Source organism: Coregonus lavaretus (assembly GCF_964263955.1).
Source record: "Coregonus lavaretus genome assembly, chromosome: 25".
Lineage (NCBI taxonomy): Eukaryota > Metazoa > Chordata > Actinopteri > Salmoniformes > Salmonidae > Coregonus > Coregonus lavaretus.
In genome coordinates this window covers 45,846,738-45,868,047 of record NC_140012.1, presented here as the reverse complement: position 1 = coordinate 45,868,047, position 21,310 = coordinate 45,846,738, and the positions used below count along the sequence as shown (strand labels likewise).

Genomic DNA, 21,310 nt, shown 5'->3' with positions numbered 1-21,310 from the left:
AGTATTAGTACGGTTCTATGGTGCAAGACATACCTTAGTATTAGTACGGTTCTATGGTGCAAGACATACCTTAGTATTAGTACGGTTCTATGGTGCAAGACATACCTTAGTATTAGTACGGTTCTATGGTGAAAGACATACCTTAGGGTTAGTACGGTTCTATGGTGAAAGACATACCTTAGTATTAGTACGGTTCTATGGTGAAAGACATACCTTAGGGTTAGTACGGTTCTATGGTGAAAGACATACCTTAGTATTAGTACGGTTCTATGGTGAAAGACATACCTTAGTATTAGTACGGTTCTATGGTGCAAGACATACCTTAGTATTAGTACGGTTCTATGGTGCAAGACATACCTTAGTATTAGTACGGTTCTATGGTGAAAGACATACCTTAGGGTTAGTACGGTTCTATGGTGAAAGACATACCTTAGTATTAGTACGGTTCTATGGTGCAAGACATACCTTAGTATTAGTACGGTTCTATGGTGAAAGACATACCTTAGTATTAGTACGGTTCTATGGTGAAAGACATACCTTAGTATTAGTACGGTTCTATGGTGCAAGACATACCTTAGGGTTAGTACGGTTCTATGGTGAAAGACATACCTTAGTATTAGTACGGTTCTATGGTGAAAGACATACCTTAGGGTTAGTACGGTTCTATGGTGAAAGACATACCTTAGTATTAGTACGGTTCTATGGTGAAAGACATACCTTAGTATTAGTACGGTTCTATGGTGCAAGACATACCTTAGTATTAGTACGGTTCTATGGTGAAAGACATACCTTAGGGTTAGTACGGTTCTATGGTGAAAGACATACCTTAGTATTAGTACGGTTCTATGGTGCAAGACATACCTTAGTATTAGTACGGTTCTATGGTGAAAGACATACCTTAGTATTAGTACGGTTCTATGGTGAAAGACATACCTTAGTATTAGTACGGTTCTATGGTGCAAGACATACCTTAGGGTTAGTACGGTTCTATGGTGAAAGACATACCTTAGTATTAGTACGGTTCTATGGTGAAAGACATACCTTAGGGTTAGTACGGTTCTATGGTGAAAGACATACCTTAGGGTTAGTACGGTTCTATGGTGAAAGACATACCTTAGTATTAGTACGGTTCTATGGTGAAAGACATACCTTAGGGTTAGTACGGTTCTATGGTGAAAGACATACCTTAGTATTAGTACGGTTCTATGGTGAAAGACATACCTTAGTATTAGTACGGTTCTATGGTGAAAGACATACCTTAGTATTAGTACGGTTCTATGGTGCAAGACATACCTTAGTATTAGTACGGTTCTATGGTGAAAGACATACCTTAGTATTAGTACGGTTCTATGGTGAAAGACATACCTTAGTATTAGTACGGTTCTATGGTGCAAGACATACCTTAGGGTTAGTACGGTTCTATGGTGAAAGACATACCTTAGTATTAGTACGGTTCTATGGTGAAAGACATACCTTAGGGTTAGTACGGTTCTATGGTGAAAGACATACCTTAGGGTTAGTACGGTTCTATGGTGAAAGACATACCTTAGTATTAGTACGGTTCTATGGTGAAAGACATACCTTAGGGTTAGTACGGTTCTATGGTGAAAGACATACCTTAGTATTAGTACGGTTCTATGGTGAAAGACATACCTTAGTATTAGTACGGTTCTATGGTGAAAGACATACCTTAGTATTAGTACGGTTCTATGGTGCAAGACATACCTTAGTATTAGTACGGTTCTATGGTGAAAGACATACCTTAGGGTTAGTACGGTTCTATGGTGAAAGACATACCTTAGTATTAGTACGGTTCCATGGTGAAAGACATACCTTAGTATTAGTACGGTTCTATGGTGAAAGACATACCTTAGTATTAGTACGGTTGTTATGCAGGCAGTCTTGCAGGACGCCCTCGTACTTCTTCACCACCTGGTCCCAGCCACGGTCCTGGTCTGGAGTGCAGTCATGGGCGGGGCCGGGAGTGCAGTTATGGGCGGGGCCGGGAGTGGCAGTAGTGGGCGTGGCACTCTCGTACCCTGAGGTGAGGGAGGAGGCAGAGGCAGCGTCAGAGTCCTCCCCTACTGACAGGGAGGAGGAGACGGCTTCTGTGTCCAGAGAGGAGGAGTCACAGTCAGGCTCCAACTCCGCCAGGTCAGAGGTCACAGAGGAGGGTAACTCCGCCCCCAGACTTGGTCCCGCCCCCTCCCGGGCCTCCCAGTGCCGGTCCTGCCACACCCAAGGTGAGAGCCGGTCCCGTCCTCTGTCTGATTGGCTGAGAGGGACAGAGCCTGGCTCTGATTGGACACGACTCGGAGTTGACAGTTTTGAAACAGAAAGCCCCAAAGAGAGACCCAAAACTCCTAGTCCTGATTGGTTGGAGCTGGAGCCAGATGTCCTGGATGGTAATTGGTCAAGGGAGGCTGATACAGGTCTTGATTGGCAGGGTGGGACAGACCCAGACCTCTCCAGTGGTTCTGAGTGGGATGGGACGGATCCAGTTCTTAACGACCTAGCTGAGGACTGATCCAGTGGATTTGGGTTTAGGCCAGTGGGGCTGTTCAGTGGTTGTGGGTCTGGGTTTAGGCCAGGGTCTGTATCTGTGCTGTGACTGGAGCCCAGGGAGTATAGGCTCAGTGACTGTTGGATAAAGCTGAAAGAGGAGCTGAAGGGAGTGTCCCCTGAAGGAGGGGACCTGGAGGGGCAGGTAGGCTGGGAGGACTGGGGGGACCTGGAGGGGCAGGTAGGCTGGGGGGACTGGGGGGACCTGGAGGGCCAGGTAGGCTGGGGGGACTGGGGGGACCTGGAGGGGCAGGTAGGCTGGGAGGACTGGGGGGACCTGGAGGGGCAGGTAGGCTGGGAGGACTGGGGGGACCTGGAGGGGCAGGTAGGCTGGGGGGACTGGGGGGACCTGGAGGGGCAGGTAGGCTGGGGGGACTGGGGGGACCTGGAGCCAGTGGAGCCAGAGGGACAGGTCCTGGAGTTAGGGTTAGAGGACCTGGTTCTGGGGTTAGGGGACCTGGGTCTGGGGTTAGGGGACCTGGGGTTAGGGGACCTGGGGTTAGGGGACCTGGGTCTGGGGTTAGGGCTCAAGAGGCAGGGCTGTAGGGGGATTGACCCTGGGGTCAACCTGAAGTCACTCTGAGGGCTGGGTGATGAACACTTAGTGACACAACACCCTTCTTCCTGTGAGAGAGGAGGAGGAGAGGAGAAGAGGAGAGGAGGAGTGGGAGAGGAGGAAATTAAGTGGTTGTTTTGATAACTTAGGGATGGTTTGTATGCTTCTGAGCTGTATGTCTCCAGAGGAGAGAGCTGCTGGCTGACTGAGACACATGAGCCAGGTGGTACAGGCAGTCTCAGGCTCATCTTTATGACGTCACTGTGACCGTTCTGCTTGTTCATCCCATGACATCCAGATGCTCCGTAGGTCAGCCAGGCTGTCCTCCCCTCCTCCCCAGCCAGGGTGCCCTGTAGCCTGGGTAACTCTGTCCTCAGGTACCCTGGCCTCCGGGGTTGCTGGAGCCTCTTGCAGGTGGAGCTGCCAGCTGATGACGCAGGTGTGCCCAAGCCACCTGTCAAGAGGGAGATTAGATTAGCCATTAAACTAGGCTGCAGGTTGGCAACAACACCACACAGAGTCACACAACACAGAGTAACACAACACCACACAGAATCACACAACACAGGGTAACACAACACAGAGTAACACAACACAGAGTAACACAACACAACACAGAGTAACACAACACAGAGTAACACAACACAACACAACACAGAGTAACACAACACAGAGTAACACAACACAACACAACACAGAGTAACACAACACAGGGTAACACAACACAGAGTAACACAACAACACAACACAGAGCAACACAACACAGAGTAACACAACACAGGGTAACACAACAACACAACACAGAGCAACACAACACAGGGTAACACAACACAGGGTAACACAACAACACAACACAGAGCAACACAACACAGGGTAACACAACACAGGGTAACACAACACAACACAGGGTAACACAACACAGGGTAACACAACACAACACAGAGTAACACAACACAGGGTAACACAACACAACACAGGGTAACACAACACAGGGTAACACAACACAGGGTAACACAACACAACACAGGGTAACACAACACAACACAGAGTAAAACAACACAACACAGGGTAACACAACACAATACAGAGTAACACAACACAGAGTAACACAACACAACACAGAGTAACACAACACAACACAGGGTAACACAACACAGGGTAACACAACACAACACAGAGTAACACAACACAGGGTAACACAACACAATACAGAGTAACACAACACAGGGTAACACAACACAACACAGAGTAACACAACACAACACAGAGTAACACAACACAACACAACACAGGGTAACACAACACAACACAGGGTAACACAACACAGGGTAACACAACACAGAGTAACACAACACAACACAGAGTAACACAACACAACACAGAGTAACACAACACAACACAACACAGGGTAACACAACACAACACAGAGTAACACAACACAACACAACACAGGGTAACACAACACAACACAGGGTAACACAACACAGAGTAACACAACACAGGGTAACACAACACAACACAGGGTAACACAACACAACACAGAGTAACACAACACAGGGTAACATAACACAACACAGGGTAACACAACACAGGGTAACACAACACAACACAGGGTAACACAACACAGAGTAACACAACACAGGGTAACACAACACAACACAGGGTAACACAACACAGGGTAACACAACACAACACAGGGTAACACAACACAACACAGAGTAAAACAACACAACACAGGGTAACACAACACAATACAGAGTAACACAACACAGAGTAACACAACACAACACAGAGTAACACAACACAACACAGGGTAACACAACACAGGGTAACACAACACAACACAGAGTAACACAACACAGGGTAACACAACACAATACAGAGTAACACAACACAGGGTAACACAACACAACACAGAGTAACACAACACAACACAGAGTAACACAACACAACACAACACAGGGTAACACAACACAACACAGGGTAACACAACACAGGGTAACACAACACAGAGTAACACAACACAACACAGAGTAACACAACACAACACAGGGTAACACAACACAACACAGAGTAACACAACACAACACAACACAGGGTAACACAACACAACACAGGGTAACACAACACAGAGTAACACAACACAACACAGGGTAACACAACAACACAACACAGAGTAACACAACACAGAGTAACACAACACAGAGTAACACAACACAACACAGGGTAACACAACACAGAGTAACACAACACAACACAACACAGGGTAACACAACACAACACAGAGTAACACAACACAACACAGGGTAACACAACACAACACAGGGTAACACAACACAGAGTAACACAACACAACACAACACAGGGTAACACAACACAGAGTAACACAACACAGGGTAACACAACACAGAGTAACACAACAACACAACACAGAGCAACACAACACAGGGTAACACAACACAGGGTAACACAACACAACACAGGGTACACATAACAGGGTAACACAACACAGGGTAACACAACACAGGGTAACACAACAACACAACACAGAGTAACACAACACAACACAGGGTAACACAACACAGGGTAACACAACACAACACAGAGTAACACAACACAACACAGGGTAACACAACAACACAACACAGAGTAACACAACACAGGGTAACACAACACAGAGTAACACAACACAGGGTAACACAACAACACAACACAAAGCAACACAACACAGGGTAACAACACAGGGTAACACAACAACACAACACAGAGCAACACAACACAACACAGAGTAACACAACACAGTAACACAACACAGAGTAACACAACAACACAACAGAGAGCAACACAACACAACACAGAGTAACACAACACAGTAACACAACACAGGGTAACACAACAACACAACACAGAGTAACACAACACAGAGTAACACAACACAGGGTAACACAACACAGAGCAACACAACACAGAGTAACACAACACAGAGTAACACAACACAGGGTAACACAACACAACACAGGGTAACACAACAACACAACACAGAGCAACACAACACAGAGTAACACAACACAGTAACACAACACAGGGTAACACAACAACACAACACAGAGTAACACAACACAGAGTAACACAACACAGAGCAACACAACACAGAGTAACACAACACAGAGTAACACAACACAGGGTAACACAACACAACACAGGGTAACACAACAACACAACACAGTGACACAACACAACACAGGGTAACACAACACAGAGTAACACAACAACACAACACAGAGCAACACAACACAGAGTAACACAACAACACAACACAGAGTAACACAACACAGAGTAACACAACACAGGGTAACACAACACAACACAGAGTGACACAACACAACACAGGGTAACACAACACAGGGTAACACAACACAGGGTAACACAACACAACACAGGGTAACACAACACAACACAGAGTAACACAACACAGAGTAACACAACAACACAACACAGAGTAACACAACACAGAGCAACACAACACAGAGTAACACAACACAGAGTAACAAAACACAGGGTAACACAACAACACAACACAGAGTGACACAACACAACACAGGGTAACACAACACAGAGTAACACAACAACACAACACAGAGCAACACAACACAGAGTAACACAACAACACAACACAGAGCAACACAACACAGGGTAACACAACAACACAACACAGAGTGACACAACACAACACAGGGTAACACAACACAGGGTAACACAACAACACAACACAGAGCAACACAACACATGGTAACTCAACACAGGGTAACACAACACAACACAGGGTAACACAACACAGAGTAACACAACACAACACAGGGTAACACAACAACACAACACAGAGTAACACAACACAGGGTAACACAACACAACACAGGGTAACACAACACAGGGTAACACAACAGAGGGTAACACAACACAACACAGAGTAACACAACACAACACAGGGTAACACAACAACACAACACAGAGTAACACAACACAGAGTAACACAACACAACACAGAGTAACACAACACAGAGTAACACAACACAGAGTAACACAACACAACACAGGGTAACACAACACAGAGTAACACAACACAACACAGGGTAACACAACACAGAGTAACACAACACAGAGTAACACAACACAGGGTAACACAACACAGAGTAACACAACAACACAACACAGAGCAACACAACACAGGGTAACACAACACAGGGTAACAAAACACAGAGTAACACAACAACACAACACAGAGCAACACAACACAGGGTAACACAACAACACAACACAGAGTAACACAACACAGGGTAACACAACACAGGGTAACACAACACAACACAGGGTAACACAACACAGGGTAACACAACACAGGGTAACACAACACAGGGTAACACAACAACACAACACAGAGCAACACAACACAGAGTAACACAACACAGGGTAACACAACACAGGGTAACACAACAACACAACACAAAGCAACACAACACAGGGTAACACAACACAGAGTAACACAACACAGGGTAACACAACAACACAACACAGAGCAACACAACACAGAGTAACACAACACAGGGTAACACAACACAGGGTAACACAACAACACAACACAGAGTAACACAACACAGGGTAACACAACAGAGGGTAACACAACACAGAGTAACACAACACAGAGTAACACAACACAGAGTAACACAACACAGGGTAACACAACACAACACAGGGTAACACAACAACACAACACAGAGCAACACAACACAACACAGAGTAACACAACACAGTAACACAACACAGGGTAACACAACAACACAACACAGAGTAACACAACACAGAGCAACACAACACAGAGTAACACAACACAGAGTAACACAACACAGGGTAACACAACACAGGGTAACACAACACAACACAGGGTAACACAACACAGGGTAACACAACACAGGGTAACACAACAACACAACACAGAGCAACACAACACAGGGTAACACAACACAGGGTAACACAACACAGAGTAACACAACAACACAGAGCAACACAACACAGGGTAACACAACACAGAATAAAACAACACAACACAGAGTAACACAACACAGAGTAACACAACACAGGGTAACACAACACAGAGTAACACAACACAACACAGAGCAACACAACACAGGGTAACACAACACAGGGTAACACAACACAGGGTAACACAACAACACAACACAGAGCAACACAACACAGGGTAACACAACACAGGGTAACACAACACAACACTGGGTAACACAACACAACGCAGGGTAACACAACACAGAGTAACACAACACAACACAACACAGAGTAACACAACACAGGGTAACACAACACAGGGTAACACAACACAGGGTAACACAACACAGGGTAACACAACACAACACAGGGTAACACAACACAACACAGGGTAACACAACACAGAGTAACACAACACAGGGTAACACAACACAACACAGAGTAACACAACACAGAGTAACACAACACAGGGTAACACAACACAACACAGGGTAACACAACACAACACAGAGTAACACAACACAACACAGGGTAACACAACACAACACAGGGTAACACAACACAGAGTAACACAACACAACACAGAGTAACACAACACAGAGTAACGCAACACAACACAGAGTAACACAACACAGGGTAACACAACAACACAACACAGAGTAACACAACACAGGGTAACACAACACAGGGTAACACAACACAGGGTAACACAACACAGGGTAACACAACAACACAACACAGGGTAACACAACACAGAGTAACACAACACAGGGTAACACAACAACACAACACAGGGTAACACAACACAGAGTAACACAACACAGGGTAACACAACACAGGGTAACACAACACAACACAGGGTAACACAACACAACACAGGGTAACACAACACAGGGTAACACAACAACACAACACAGAGCAACACAACACAGGGTAACACAACACAGGGTAACACAACAACACAACACAGGGTAACACAACACAGGGTAACACAACACAACACAGAGTAACACAACACAGGGTAACACAACACAACACAGGGTAACACAACACAGAGTAACACAACAACACAACACAGAGCAACACAACACAGGGTAACACAACACAGGGTAACACAACAACACAACACAGAGCAACACAACACAGGGTAACACAACACAGGGTAACACAACAACACAACACAGAGCAACACAACACAGGGTAACACAACACAGGGTAACACAACACAGAGCAACACAACACAGGGTAACACAACACAGGGTAACACAACACAGAGTAACACAACAACACAACACAGAGCAACACAACACAGGGTAACACAACACAGGGTAACACAACACACAGTAACACAACAACACAACACAGAGTAACACAACACAGAGTAACACAACACAGAGTAACACAACACAGGGTAACACAACAACACAACACAGAGCAACACAACATTGAGTAACACAACACAGAGTAACACAACACAATACAGAGTAACACAACACAGAGCAACACAACACAGAGCAACACAACACAACACAGAATAAAACAACACAACACAGAGTAACACAACACAGAGTAACACAACACAGAGCAACTAGGACATCACCATTGTTACACTGTATTGACTTCAGTCAATGTGTCTGATGTAATGACCATGTGGAGGATGAGTCTGATTTCCCAGGATAAGGGCTAGAGCAGGGCTGGGAGGAGGGAGGTCTTTTTTTTAAAGGTATCCTTTTTACATATAACTATACCAAATATATTCACGTCACCAAATAATTGATTAACACACACTGTTTTGCAAAGAAGGTCTTCCGTAGCCTCAACAGCACTCTGTAGGGTAGCACCATGGTGTAGCTGGAGGACAGATAGTTTCCGTCCTCCTCCGGGTAAACTGACTTCAATACAAAACCTAGCAGGCTCATGGTTCTCACCCCTTCCATAGACTTACACAGTAATTATGACAACTTCTGGAGGACATCCTCCAACCTATCAGAGCTCTTGCAGCATGAACTGACATGTTGTCTACCCAATCAGAGAATTAATCTAGTACTGAAAGCATAAGCTACAGCTAGCTAGCACTGCAGTGCATAAAATGTGGTGAGTAGTTGACTCAAAGAGAGAGAAAGACAATAGTTGAACAGTTTTCAACAAATTAGCTAATTTCTTTAAAAATGAAGGAGAAGCAAGAGAGCGAGAGAGCGAGAGAGCGAGAGGCTACAGTTGAAGTCGGAAGTTTACATACAGTACTTATTTTGTACGTTTCCCACTGACAAAGAAATGATCAGTCTATAATTTTAATGGTAGGTTTATTTGAACAGTGAGAGACAGAATAACAACAACAAAATCCAGAAAAACGCATGTTAAAAATGTTATAAATTGATTTGCATTTTAATGAGGGAAATAAGTATTTGACCCCCTCTCAATCAGAAAGATTTCTGGCTCCCAGGTGTCTTTTAAACAGGTAACGAGCTGAGATTAGGAGCACACTCTTAAAGGGAGTGCTCCTAATCTCAGTTTGTTACCTGTATAAAAGACACCTGTCCACAGAAGCAATCAATCAATCAGATTCCAAACTCTCCACCATGGCCAAGACCAAAGAGCTCTCCGAGGATGTCAGAGACAAGATTGTAGACCTACACAAGGCTGGAATGGGCTACAAGACCATCGCCAAGCAGCTTGGTGAGAAGGTGACAACAGTTGGTGCGATTATTCGCAAATGGAAGAAACACAAAAGACCTGTCAATCTCCCTCGGCCTGGGGCTCCATGCAAGATCTCACCTCGTGGAGTTGCAATGATAATGATAATCATAAGAACGGTGAGAAATCAGCCCAAACCTACACGGGAGGATCTTGTCAATGATCTCAAGGCAGCTGGGACCATAGTCACCAAGAAAACAATTGGTAACACACTACGCCGTGAAGGACTGAAATCCTGCAGCGCCCGCAAGGTCCCCCTGCTCAAGAAAGCACATATACAGGGCCGTCTGAAGTTTGCCAATGAACATCTGAATGATTCAGAGGAGAACTGGGTGAAAGTGTTGTGGTCAGATGAGACCAAAATCGAGCTCTTTGGCATCAACTCAACTCGCCGTGTTTGGAGGAGGAGGAATGCTGCCTATGACCCCAAGAACACCATCCCCACCGTCAAACATGGAGGTGGAAACATTATGCTTTGGGGGTGTTTTTCTGCTAAGGGGACAGGACAACTTTACCGCATCAAAGGGACGATGGACGGGGGGCCATGTACCGTCAAATCTTGGGTGAGAACCTCCTTCCCTCAGCCAGGGCATTGAAAATGGGTCGTGGATGGGTATTCCAGCATGACAATGACCCAAAACACACGACCAAGGCAACAAAGGAGTGGCTCAAGAAGAAGGACATTAAGGTCCTGGAGTGGCCTAGCCAGTCTCCAGACCTTAATCCCATAGAAAATCTGTGGAGGGAGCTGAAGGTTCGAGTTGCCAAACGTCAGCCTCGAAACCTTAATGACTTGGAGAAGATCTGCAAAGAGGAGTGGAACAAAATCCCTCCTGAGATGTGTGCAAACCTGGTGGCCAACTACAAGAAACGTCTGACCTCTGTGATTGCCAACAAGGGTTTTGCCACCAAGTACTAAGTCATGTTTTGCAGAGGGGTCAAATACTTATTTCCCTCATTAAAATGCAAATCAATTTATAACATTTTTGACATGCGTTTTTCTGGATTTTGTTGTTGTTATTCTGTCTCTCACTGTTCAAATAAACCTACCATTAAAATTATAGACAATATACAAGGTCTACAGGTCTAAACTCAGTTTTTCACAATTCCTGACATTTAATCCTAGTATACAGTGGGGGAAAAAAGTATTTAGTCAGCCACCAATTGGGCAAGTTCTCCCACTTAAAAAGATGAGAGAGGCCTGTAATTTTCATCATAGGTACACGTCAACTATGACAGACAAAATGAGAAAAATAAATCCAGAAAATGACATTGTAGGATTTTTAATGAATTTATTTGCAAATTATGGTGGAAAATAAGTATTTGGTCAATAACAAAAGTTTCTCAATACTTTGTTATATACCCTTTGTTGGCAATGACACAGGTCAAACGTTTTCTGTAAGTCTTCACAAGGTTTTCACACACTGTTGCTGGTATTTTGGCCCATTCCTCCATGCAGATCTCCTCTAGAGCAGTGATGTTTTGGGGCTGTCGCTGGGCAACACGGACTTTCAACTCCCTCCAAAGATTTTCAATGGGGTTGAGATCTGGAGACTGGCTAGGCCACTCCAGGACCTTGAAATGCTTCTTACGAAGCCACTCCTTCGTTGCCCGGGCGGTGTGTTTGGGATCATTGTCATGCTGAAAGACCCAGCCACGTTTCATCTTCAATGCTCTTGCTGATGGAAGGAGGTTTTCACTCAAAATCTCACGATATATGGCCCCATTCATTCTTTCCTTTACACGGATCAGTCGTCCTGGTCCCTTTGCACAAAAACAGCCCCAAAGCATGATGTTTCCACCCCCATGCTTCACAGTAGGTATGGTGTTCTTTGGATGCAACTCAGCATTCTTTGTCCTCCAAACACGACGAGTTGAGTTTTTACCAAAAAGTTATATTTTGGTTTCATCTGACCATATGACATTCTCCCAATCCTCTTCTGGATCATCCAAATGCACTCTAGCAAACTTCAGACGGGCCTGGACATGTACTGGCTTAAGCAGGGGGACACGTCTGGCACTGCAGAATTTGAGTCCCTGGCGGCGTAGTGTGTTACTGATGGTAGGCTTTGTTACTTTGGTCCCAGCTCTCTGCAAGTCATTCACTAGGTCCCCCCGTGTGGTTCTGGGATTTTTGCTCACCGTTCTTGTGATCATTTTGACCCCACGGGGTGAGATCTTGCGTGGAGCCCCAGATCGAGGGAGATTATCAGTGGCTTGTATGCCTTCCATTTCCTAATAATTGCTCCCACAGTTGATTTCTTCAAACCAAGCTGCTTACCTATTGCAGATTCAGTCTTCCCAGCCTGGTGCAGGTCTACAATTTTGTTTCTGGTGTCCTTTGACAGCTCTTTGGACTTGGCCATAGTGGAGTTTGGAGTGTGACTGTTTGAGGTTGTGGACAGGTGTCTTTTATACTGATAAGTTCAAACAGGTGCCATTAATACAGGTAACGAGTGGAGGACAGAGGAGCCTCTTAAAGAAGAAGTTACAGGTCTGTGAGAGCCAGAAATCTTGCTTGTTTGTAGGTGACCAAATACTTATTTTCCACCATAATTTGCAAATAAATTCATAATAAAATCCTACAATGTGATTTTCTGGATTTTTTTAAATCAATTTGTCTGTCATAGTTGACGTGTACCTATGATGAAAATTACAGGCCTCTCTCATCTTTTTAAGTGGGAGAACTTGCACAATTGGTGGCTGACTAAATACTTTTTTCCCCCACTGTATTATGTGTAATGGACACTGTCCATTAGCAATATCTTTCAATGGGCATTTATGATCACAAATTGGACATGCTGTAATATGCTCTTACATTGCTGAAATGACCAAATGTCAAGCTCACTGAACTCATGAGGGCCTATAAGTGATAGTGGATCCTCTCCCTTGCTGGTTGGTGTTGATTTCAGCATGTCCAATTCGTGATTATAATGAATACAAATGAGCTAAAGTTAAGACGTTGTCAGCTATGATATGGTCATTATCTGAACTGGCTAGCCAGCTAACTTAATGTTAGCTAGCTACAGTTGAAGTCGGAAGTTTACATATCTACAATGTAGAAAATAGTAAAAATAAAGAAAAACCTTTGAATGAGTAGGTGTGTCCAAACTTTTGACTGGTACTGTCAGTTGAAGTCAGAAGTTTACATACACCTTAGCCAAATACATTTAAACTCAGTTTTTCACAATTCCTGACATTTAATCCTAGTATAAATTCCCTGTCTTAGGTCAGTTAGGATCACCACTTTATTTTAAGAATGTGAAATGTCAGAATAATAGTAGAGAGAATGATTTATTTCAGCTTTTATTTCTTTCATCACATTCCCAGTGGGTCAGAAGTTTACATACACTCAATTAGTATTTGTAGCATTGCCTTTAAATTGTTTAACTTGGGTCAAACATTTCGGGTAGCCTTCCACAAGCTTCCCACAATAAGTTGGGTGAATTTTGGCCCATTCCTCCTGACAGAGCTGGTGTAACTGAGTCAGGTTTGTAGGCCTCCTTGCTCGCACACGCTTTTTCAGTTCTGCCCACAAATGTTCTATAGGATTGAGGTCAGGGCTTTGTGATGGCCACTCCAATACCTTGACTTTGTTGTCCTTAAGCCATTTTGAACAACTTTGGAAGTATGCTTGGGGTCATTGTCCATTTGGAAGACCCATTTGCGACCAAGCTTTAACTTCCTGACTGATGTCTTGAGATGTTGCTTCAATAAATCCACATCATTTTCCTTCCTCATGATGCCATTTATTTTGTGAAGTGCACCAGTCCCTCCTGCAGCAAAGCACCCCCACAGCATGATGCTGCCACCCCTGTGCTTCACGGTTGTGATGGTGTTCTTCGGCTTGCAAGGACCCCCTTTTTCCTCCAAACATAACGATGGTCATTATGGCCAAACAGTTCTATTTTTGTTTCATCAGACCAGAGGACATTTCTCCAAAAAGTATGATCTTTGTCCCCATGTGCAGTTGCAAACCGCAGTCTGGCTTTTCTATGGCGGTTTTGGAGCAGTGGCTTCTTCATTGCTGAGCGGCCTTTCAGGTTATGTCGATATAGGACTCGTTTTACTGTGGATATAGATACTTTTGTACCTATTTCCTCCAGCATCTTCACAAGGTCCTTTGCTGTTGTTCTGGGATTGATTTGCACTTTTCGCACCAAAGTATGTTTAATCTCTAGGAGACAGAACGCATCTCCTTCCTGAGCGGTATGACAGCTGCGTGGTCCCATGGTGTTTATACTTGCGTACTATTGTTTGTACAGGTGAACGTGGTACCTTCAGGCGTTTGGAAATTGCTCCCAAGGATGAACCAGACTTTTTTTCTGAGGTCTTGGCTGATTTCTTTTGATTTTCCCATGATGTCAAGCAAAGAAGCACTGAATTTGAAGGTAGGCCTTGAAATACATCCACAGGTACACCTCCAATTGACTCAAATTATGTCAATTAGCCTATCAGAAGCTTCTAATGCCATGACATCATTTTCTGGAATTTTCCAAGCTGTTTAAAGGCACAGTCAACTTAGTGTATGTAAACTTCTGACCCACTGGAATTGTGATACAGTGAATTATAAGTGAAATAATCTGTCAGTAAACAATTTTTTGAAAAATTACTTGTGTCATGCACAAAGTAGATGTCCTAACCAACTTGCCAAAACTGTAGTTTGTTAATTTGAAATTTGTGGAGTGGTTGAAAAACACCTTTTTTATGACTCCAACCTAAGTGTATGTAAACTTCCAACTTCAACTGTACATCTCCCTTGTCTCACATACCCTTAATATATAAAACAATGAATCCCTAAAATATACAAGACAATCACCATATAATAAACAGCAGGCACCAAAATGCTATCCCGGGTATTTCCTTCTCAGCCACCTACTAGAATCTTACCACTCACTTTTGAGCCATTCTACTATTTAGCCATTTTTTCATTGAGAACTTGAAACTACCAATGGCGGTTATAACTATTCCACAGAATGGCAGCGGAGTATAAAAAAGTTCATTTCCCCATTCCACTTTTAAATCTAAAAGGAACAACGTCAGTTTCACTCCTTACATTTACATTTTAGTCATTTAGCAGTCGTTCTTATCCAGAGCAGGTCTGGTGAGTGTTTAAATTTTTTCATACTGGCTCCCCATGGGAATCAAACCCACACAACCCTGGCATTGCAAGCGCCATGCTCTACCAACTGAGCTACAGAGCTCTCCTTCTAGTGGAATAGTTATGGTTATCCCTTACTAAGTTAAAGGAGTTACATAAGTACCTGGGGACCATACTGTGGACAATCTTATGTACGAGACAATTTAGACAGTCACCAAATAATTGATTAACACTGTTTTGCAAAGAAGGTCTACAGTAGCCTCAACAGTACTCTGTAGGGTAGCATCATGGTGTAGCTGGAGGACAGCTAGTTTCCGTCCTCCTCCGGGTACATTGACTTCAATACAAAACCTAGCAGGCTCATGGTTCTCACCTCCTTCCATAGACTTACACAGTAATTATGACAACTTCTGGAGACGTCCTCCAACCTATCAGAGCTCTTGCAGCATGAACTGACATGTTGTCTACCCAATCAGAGAATTAATCTAGTACTGAAACCATAAGCTACATCTAGCTAGCACTGCAGTGCATAAAATGTGGTGAGTAGTTGACTCAGAGAGAGAAAGACAATTGTTGAACAGTTTTCAACAAATTAGCTAATTTCTTTAAAAATGAAGGAGAAGCGAGAGAGCGCGAGAGGCTACAGTTGAAGTCGGAAGTTTACATACAGTACTTATTTTGTACGTTTGCCCACTGACAAAGAAATGATCAGTCTATAATTTTAATGGTAGGTTTATTTGAACAGTGAGAGACAGAATAATAACAAAAACATCCAGAAAAACGCATGTTAAAAATTTTATAAATTGATTTGCACTGCACTCAGTGGAATTGGGATTTCCTACAGCCAGATTGGAGCTCATAGAATAGGTTATGTAAGGAAATATAACTGTCAATCTGCTTGAACATAATCCTTTCCATGACCTTCAATAAAACACACAGGATTGAGACAGGCCGATGGTTTCCATGATCTAATTTATTCCCTTTTTATATAAAGGAATGACCCTTGCAAGTTTTAGTTCACTGGGAAAACACCCTAGTTCCATGGACAGATTTACAATTTACCTGCAGCAGCTACTCTTCCTGGGGTTTATTATGGATCCCCATTAGTTCCTGCCAAGGCAGCAGCTACTCTTCCTGGGGTTTATTATGGATCCCCATTAGTTCCTGCCAAGGCAGCAGCTACTCTTCCTGGGGTTTATTATGGATCCCCATTAGTTCCTGCCAAGGCAGCAGCTACTCTTCCTGGGGTTTATTATGGATCCCCATTAGTTCCTGCCAAGGCAGCAGCTACTCTTCCTGGGGTTTATTATGGATCCCCCTTAGTTCCTGCCAAGGCAGCAGCTACTCTTCCTGGGGTTTATTATGGATCCCCATTAGTTCCTGCCAAGGCAGCAGCTACTCTTCCTGGGGTTTATTATGGATCCCCATTAGTTCCTGCCAAGGCAGCAGCTACTCTTCCTGGGGTTTATTATGGATCCCCATTAGTTCCTGCCAAGGCAGCAGCTACTCTTCCTGGGGTTTATTATGGATCCCCATTAGTTCCTGCCAAGGCAGCAGCTACTCTTCCTGGGGTTTATTATGGATCCCCATTAGTTCCTGCCAAGGCAGCAGCTACTCTTCCTGGGGTTTATTATGGATCCCCATTAGTTCCTGCCAAGGCAGCAGCTACTCTTCCTGGGGTTTATTATGGATCCCCATTAGTTCCTGCCAAGGCAGCAGCTACTCTTCCTGGGGTTTATTATGGATCCCCCTTAGTTCCTGCCAAGGCAGCAGCTACTCTTCCTGGGGTTTATTATGGATCCCCATTAGTTCCTGCCAAGGCAGCAGCTACTCTTCCTGGGGTTTATTATGGATCCCCATTAGTTCCTGCCAAGGCAGCAGCTACTCTTCCTGGGGTTTATTATGGATCCCCATTAGTTCCTGCCAAGGCAGCAGCTACTCTTCCTGGGGTTTATTATGGATCCCCATTAGTTCCTGCCAAGGCAGCAGCTACTCTTCCTGGGGTTTATTATGGATCCCCATTAGTTCCTGCCAAGGCAGCAGCTACTCTTCCTGGGGTTTATTATGGATCCCCATTAGTTCCTGCCAAGGCAGCAGCTACTCTTCCTGGTGTTTATTAAGGATCCCCATTAGTTCCTGCAAAGGCAGCAGCTACTCTTCCTGGGGTACAGCAACATTAAGACAGTTATACAATTTTAAAAACATTACAATACATTCATTACAGAATTCACAACACACTAAGTGCGTGTCCTCAGTCCCATTCTCCACAACCACATATCTACAACACAAAATCCATGTCTACGTCTGTGTATAGTATGTTATCATTTGTCTATATGCATGTGTCTATGTTTGTGTTGCTTCACAGTCCCCGCTGTTCCATAAGGTGTATTTTTATCTGTTTTTTAAATCTGATTCTACTGCTTGCATCAGTTACCTGATGTGGAACAGAGTTCCATGTAGTCATGGCTCTATGTAGTACTGTGCGCCTCCCATAGTCTGTTCTGGTCTTGGGGACTGTGAAGAGACCTCTGGTGGCATGTCTTGTGGGGTATGCATGGGTGTCTGAGCTGTGTGCTAGTCGTTTAAACAGACAGCTTGGTGCTTTCAACATGTCAATACCTCTCACAAATACAAGTAGTGATGAAGTCAATATCTCCTCTACTTTGAGCCAGGAGAGATTGACCTGTATATTAATAATGTTAGCTCTCTGTGTACATCCAAGGGCCAGCCATGCTGCCCTGTTCTGAGCCAATTGCAATTTTCCTGTCCTTCTTTGTGGCACCTGACCACACGACTGAACAGTTGTCCAGGTGCGACAAAACTAGAGCCTGTAGGACCTGTCTTGTTGATAGTGCTGTTAAGAATATAGAGCAGCGCTTTATTATGGACAGACTTCTCCCCATCTTAGCTACTGTTGTATCAATATGTTTTGACCATGACAGTTTACAATCCAGTGTTACTCCAAGCAGTTTAGTCACCTCAACTTGCTCAATTTCCACATTATTTATTACAAGATTTAGTTGAGGATTAGGGTTTAGTGAATGATTTGCCCCAAATGCAATGCTTCTAGTTTTTGAAATATTTAGGACTAACTTATTCCTTGCCACCCATTCTGAAACTAACTGCAACTCTTTGTTAAGTGTTGCAGTCATTTCAGTTGCTGTAGTAGCTGACGTGAATAGTGTTGAGTCATCCGCATACATAGACACTCTGGCTTTACTCAAAGCCAGTGGCATGTCATTAGTAAAGATTGATAAACGTAAGGGGCCTAGACAGCTGCCCTGGGGAATTCCTGATTCTACCTGGATTATGTTGGAGGCTTTCATTAAAGAACACCCTCTGTGTTCTGTTAGACAGGTAACTCTTTATCCACAATATAGCAGGGGGTGTAAAGCCATAACACATACGTTTTTACAGCAGCAGACTATGATCGATAATGTCAAAAGCCGCACTGAAGTCTAACAAAACATCCCCCAAAATATTTTCACCATCAATTTCTCTCAGCCAATCTTCAGTCATTTGTGTAACTGCTGTGCTTGTTGAATGTCCTTCCCAATAAGCCTGCTGAAAGTCAGTTGTCAATTTGTTTATTGTAACTGTAACTTTACTAAGGGTTGGGAACAGACTGATTGGTTGGCTATTTCAGGCAGTAAAGGGGGCTTTACTATTCTTAGGTAGCGGAATGACTTTTGCTTCCCTCCAGGCCTGAGGGCACACACTTTCTAGTAGGCTTAAATTGAAGATATGGCAAATAAAAGTGGCGATATCGTCCGCTATGATCCTCAGTAATTTTCCATCCAAGTTGTCAGACCCCGGTGGCTTGTCATTGCTGATAGACAACAATAATTTTTTCACCTCTTCCACACTCACTTTACGGAATTCAAAATTACAATGCTTGTAATTTTCTCAGATATACTTGGATGTGTAGTGTCAGCAATTGCTGCTGGCATGTCATGCCTAAGTTTGCTAATCTTCCCAATGAAAAAATAATTAAAGTAGTTGGCAATATCAGTCGGTTTTGTAATGAATGAGCCATCTGATTCAATGAATGATGGGGCTGAGTTTGCCTTTTTTCCCAACATTTCATTGAAGGTGCTCCAAATCTTTTTACTATCATTCTTTATGTCATTTATCCTTGTTTCATAGTGTTGTTTCTTCTTCTTTTTATTCAGTTTAATCACATGATTTCTCAATTTGCAGTACGTTTGCCAATTGGTTGTGCAGCCAGACTTATTTGCCATTCCTTTTGCCTCATCCCACTCAACCATACAATTTTGAAATTCCTCATCAATCCATGGGGATTTAACAGTTTTTACAGTCATTTTCTTAATGGGTGCATGCTTATTAGTAACTGGGATAAGCAATTTCATAAATGTGTCAAGTGCAGCATCTGTTTGCTCCTCATTACACACCAACAAATATTATTTACATCAACAACATAGGAATCACTACAAAACGTATTGTATGACCTCTTCTACACTATATTAGGCCCTGTCGTGGTTCCACCTGTCACCAGAGGGCAGCAGAGACCGTCCTAGGGACAATCATGACACCCAGGTGTGTTCTATCACTAATTATGATTTATCTTTTAAGAGAGGTGTGTTTTCTCTTTCCCTTTGCAGAAGCTTGATTTGTTTGCCATATGTGTTTGTCTCCTGAGTGAGTTTTCTAGCCCTAGTATTTCTTGTTTTCCCAGTATTACAGTGATCCTTCTGTTACCAATTCTCAGTAAAGTATTTACGTTTATCCTAAACCACTGATTCCTCATCTGGTCTCTTCTCTGGTCCAACCTCATCACGTCACAGGCCCAGCCTTTGGAACTTTGGTTTTCCTAGATATGGCTACCATATTGTGATCACTACATCCGATGGATCTGGATAATGCTTTCAAGCACATTTATGCAGCATTAGTAAAGATGTGATCAATACATGTTGATGATTTAATTCCTGTGCTGTTTGTAACTACCCTGGTAGGTTTTTTGTGGGGGCAGGAGAATTAATGAAGAGGCAACTCGAATGAACTTTTATCTATTCTGTGAAAAGTGAAAATTATTGTTCATGCCACCAGATGTACCGGATCCGGCCAAATAGGTTCCGGAACAAAACAGTCCAAAACAGAGAGGTGCCGGATCCTGTTCCGGCAGGATCCTGCTCAAATTAAGCACTGGATCAGGGGTGTATTCATTCCGCTGATTCTGTTGAAAAACGTTTATTAAACGGAAGAAAACGGACTGAAACGCGGATAAACGTACCTGAATTTGTCCAATAGAAACTCTTGTTTGCAAGTGTTGGACTAATGATTACACCCTATATCAGCTAGATGCAGGCAAGAGTGTGCAA

The 21,310-nt window shown here is 43.5% G+C and overlaps 1 protein-coding gene across 1 annotated transcript in view; it reads right to left on the bottom strand.

Annotated features, from left to right (window-relative positions):
• Positions 1-21,310, bottom strand: part of LOC311100942 (uncharacterized protein) — a 127,752-nt gene that overhangs the window by 93,728 nt on the left and 12,714 nt on the right. Inside the window, exon 3 of the mRNA XM_084141918.1 lies at positions 1,870-3,572. Within this exon, the coding sequence (XP_083998044.1) occupies positions 1,870-3,572 (1,703 nt within the window). The remainder of the gene's footprint in view (positions 1-1,869; positions 3,573-21,310) is intronic.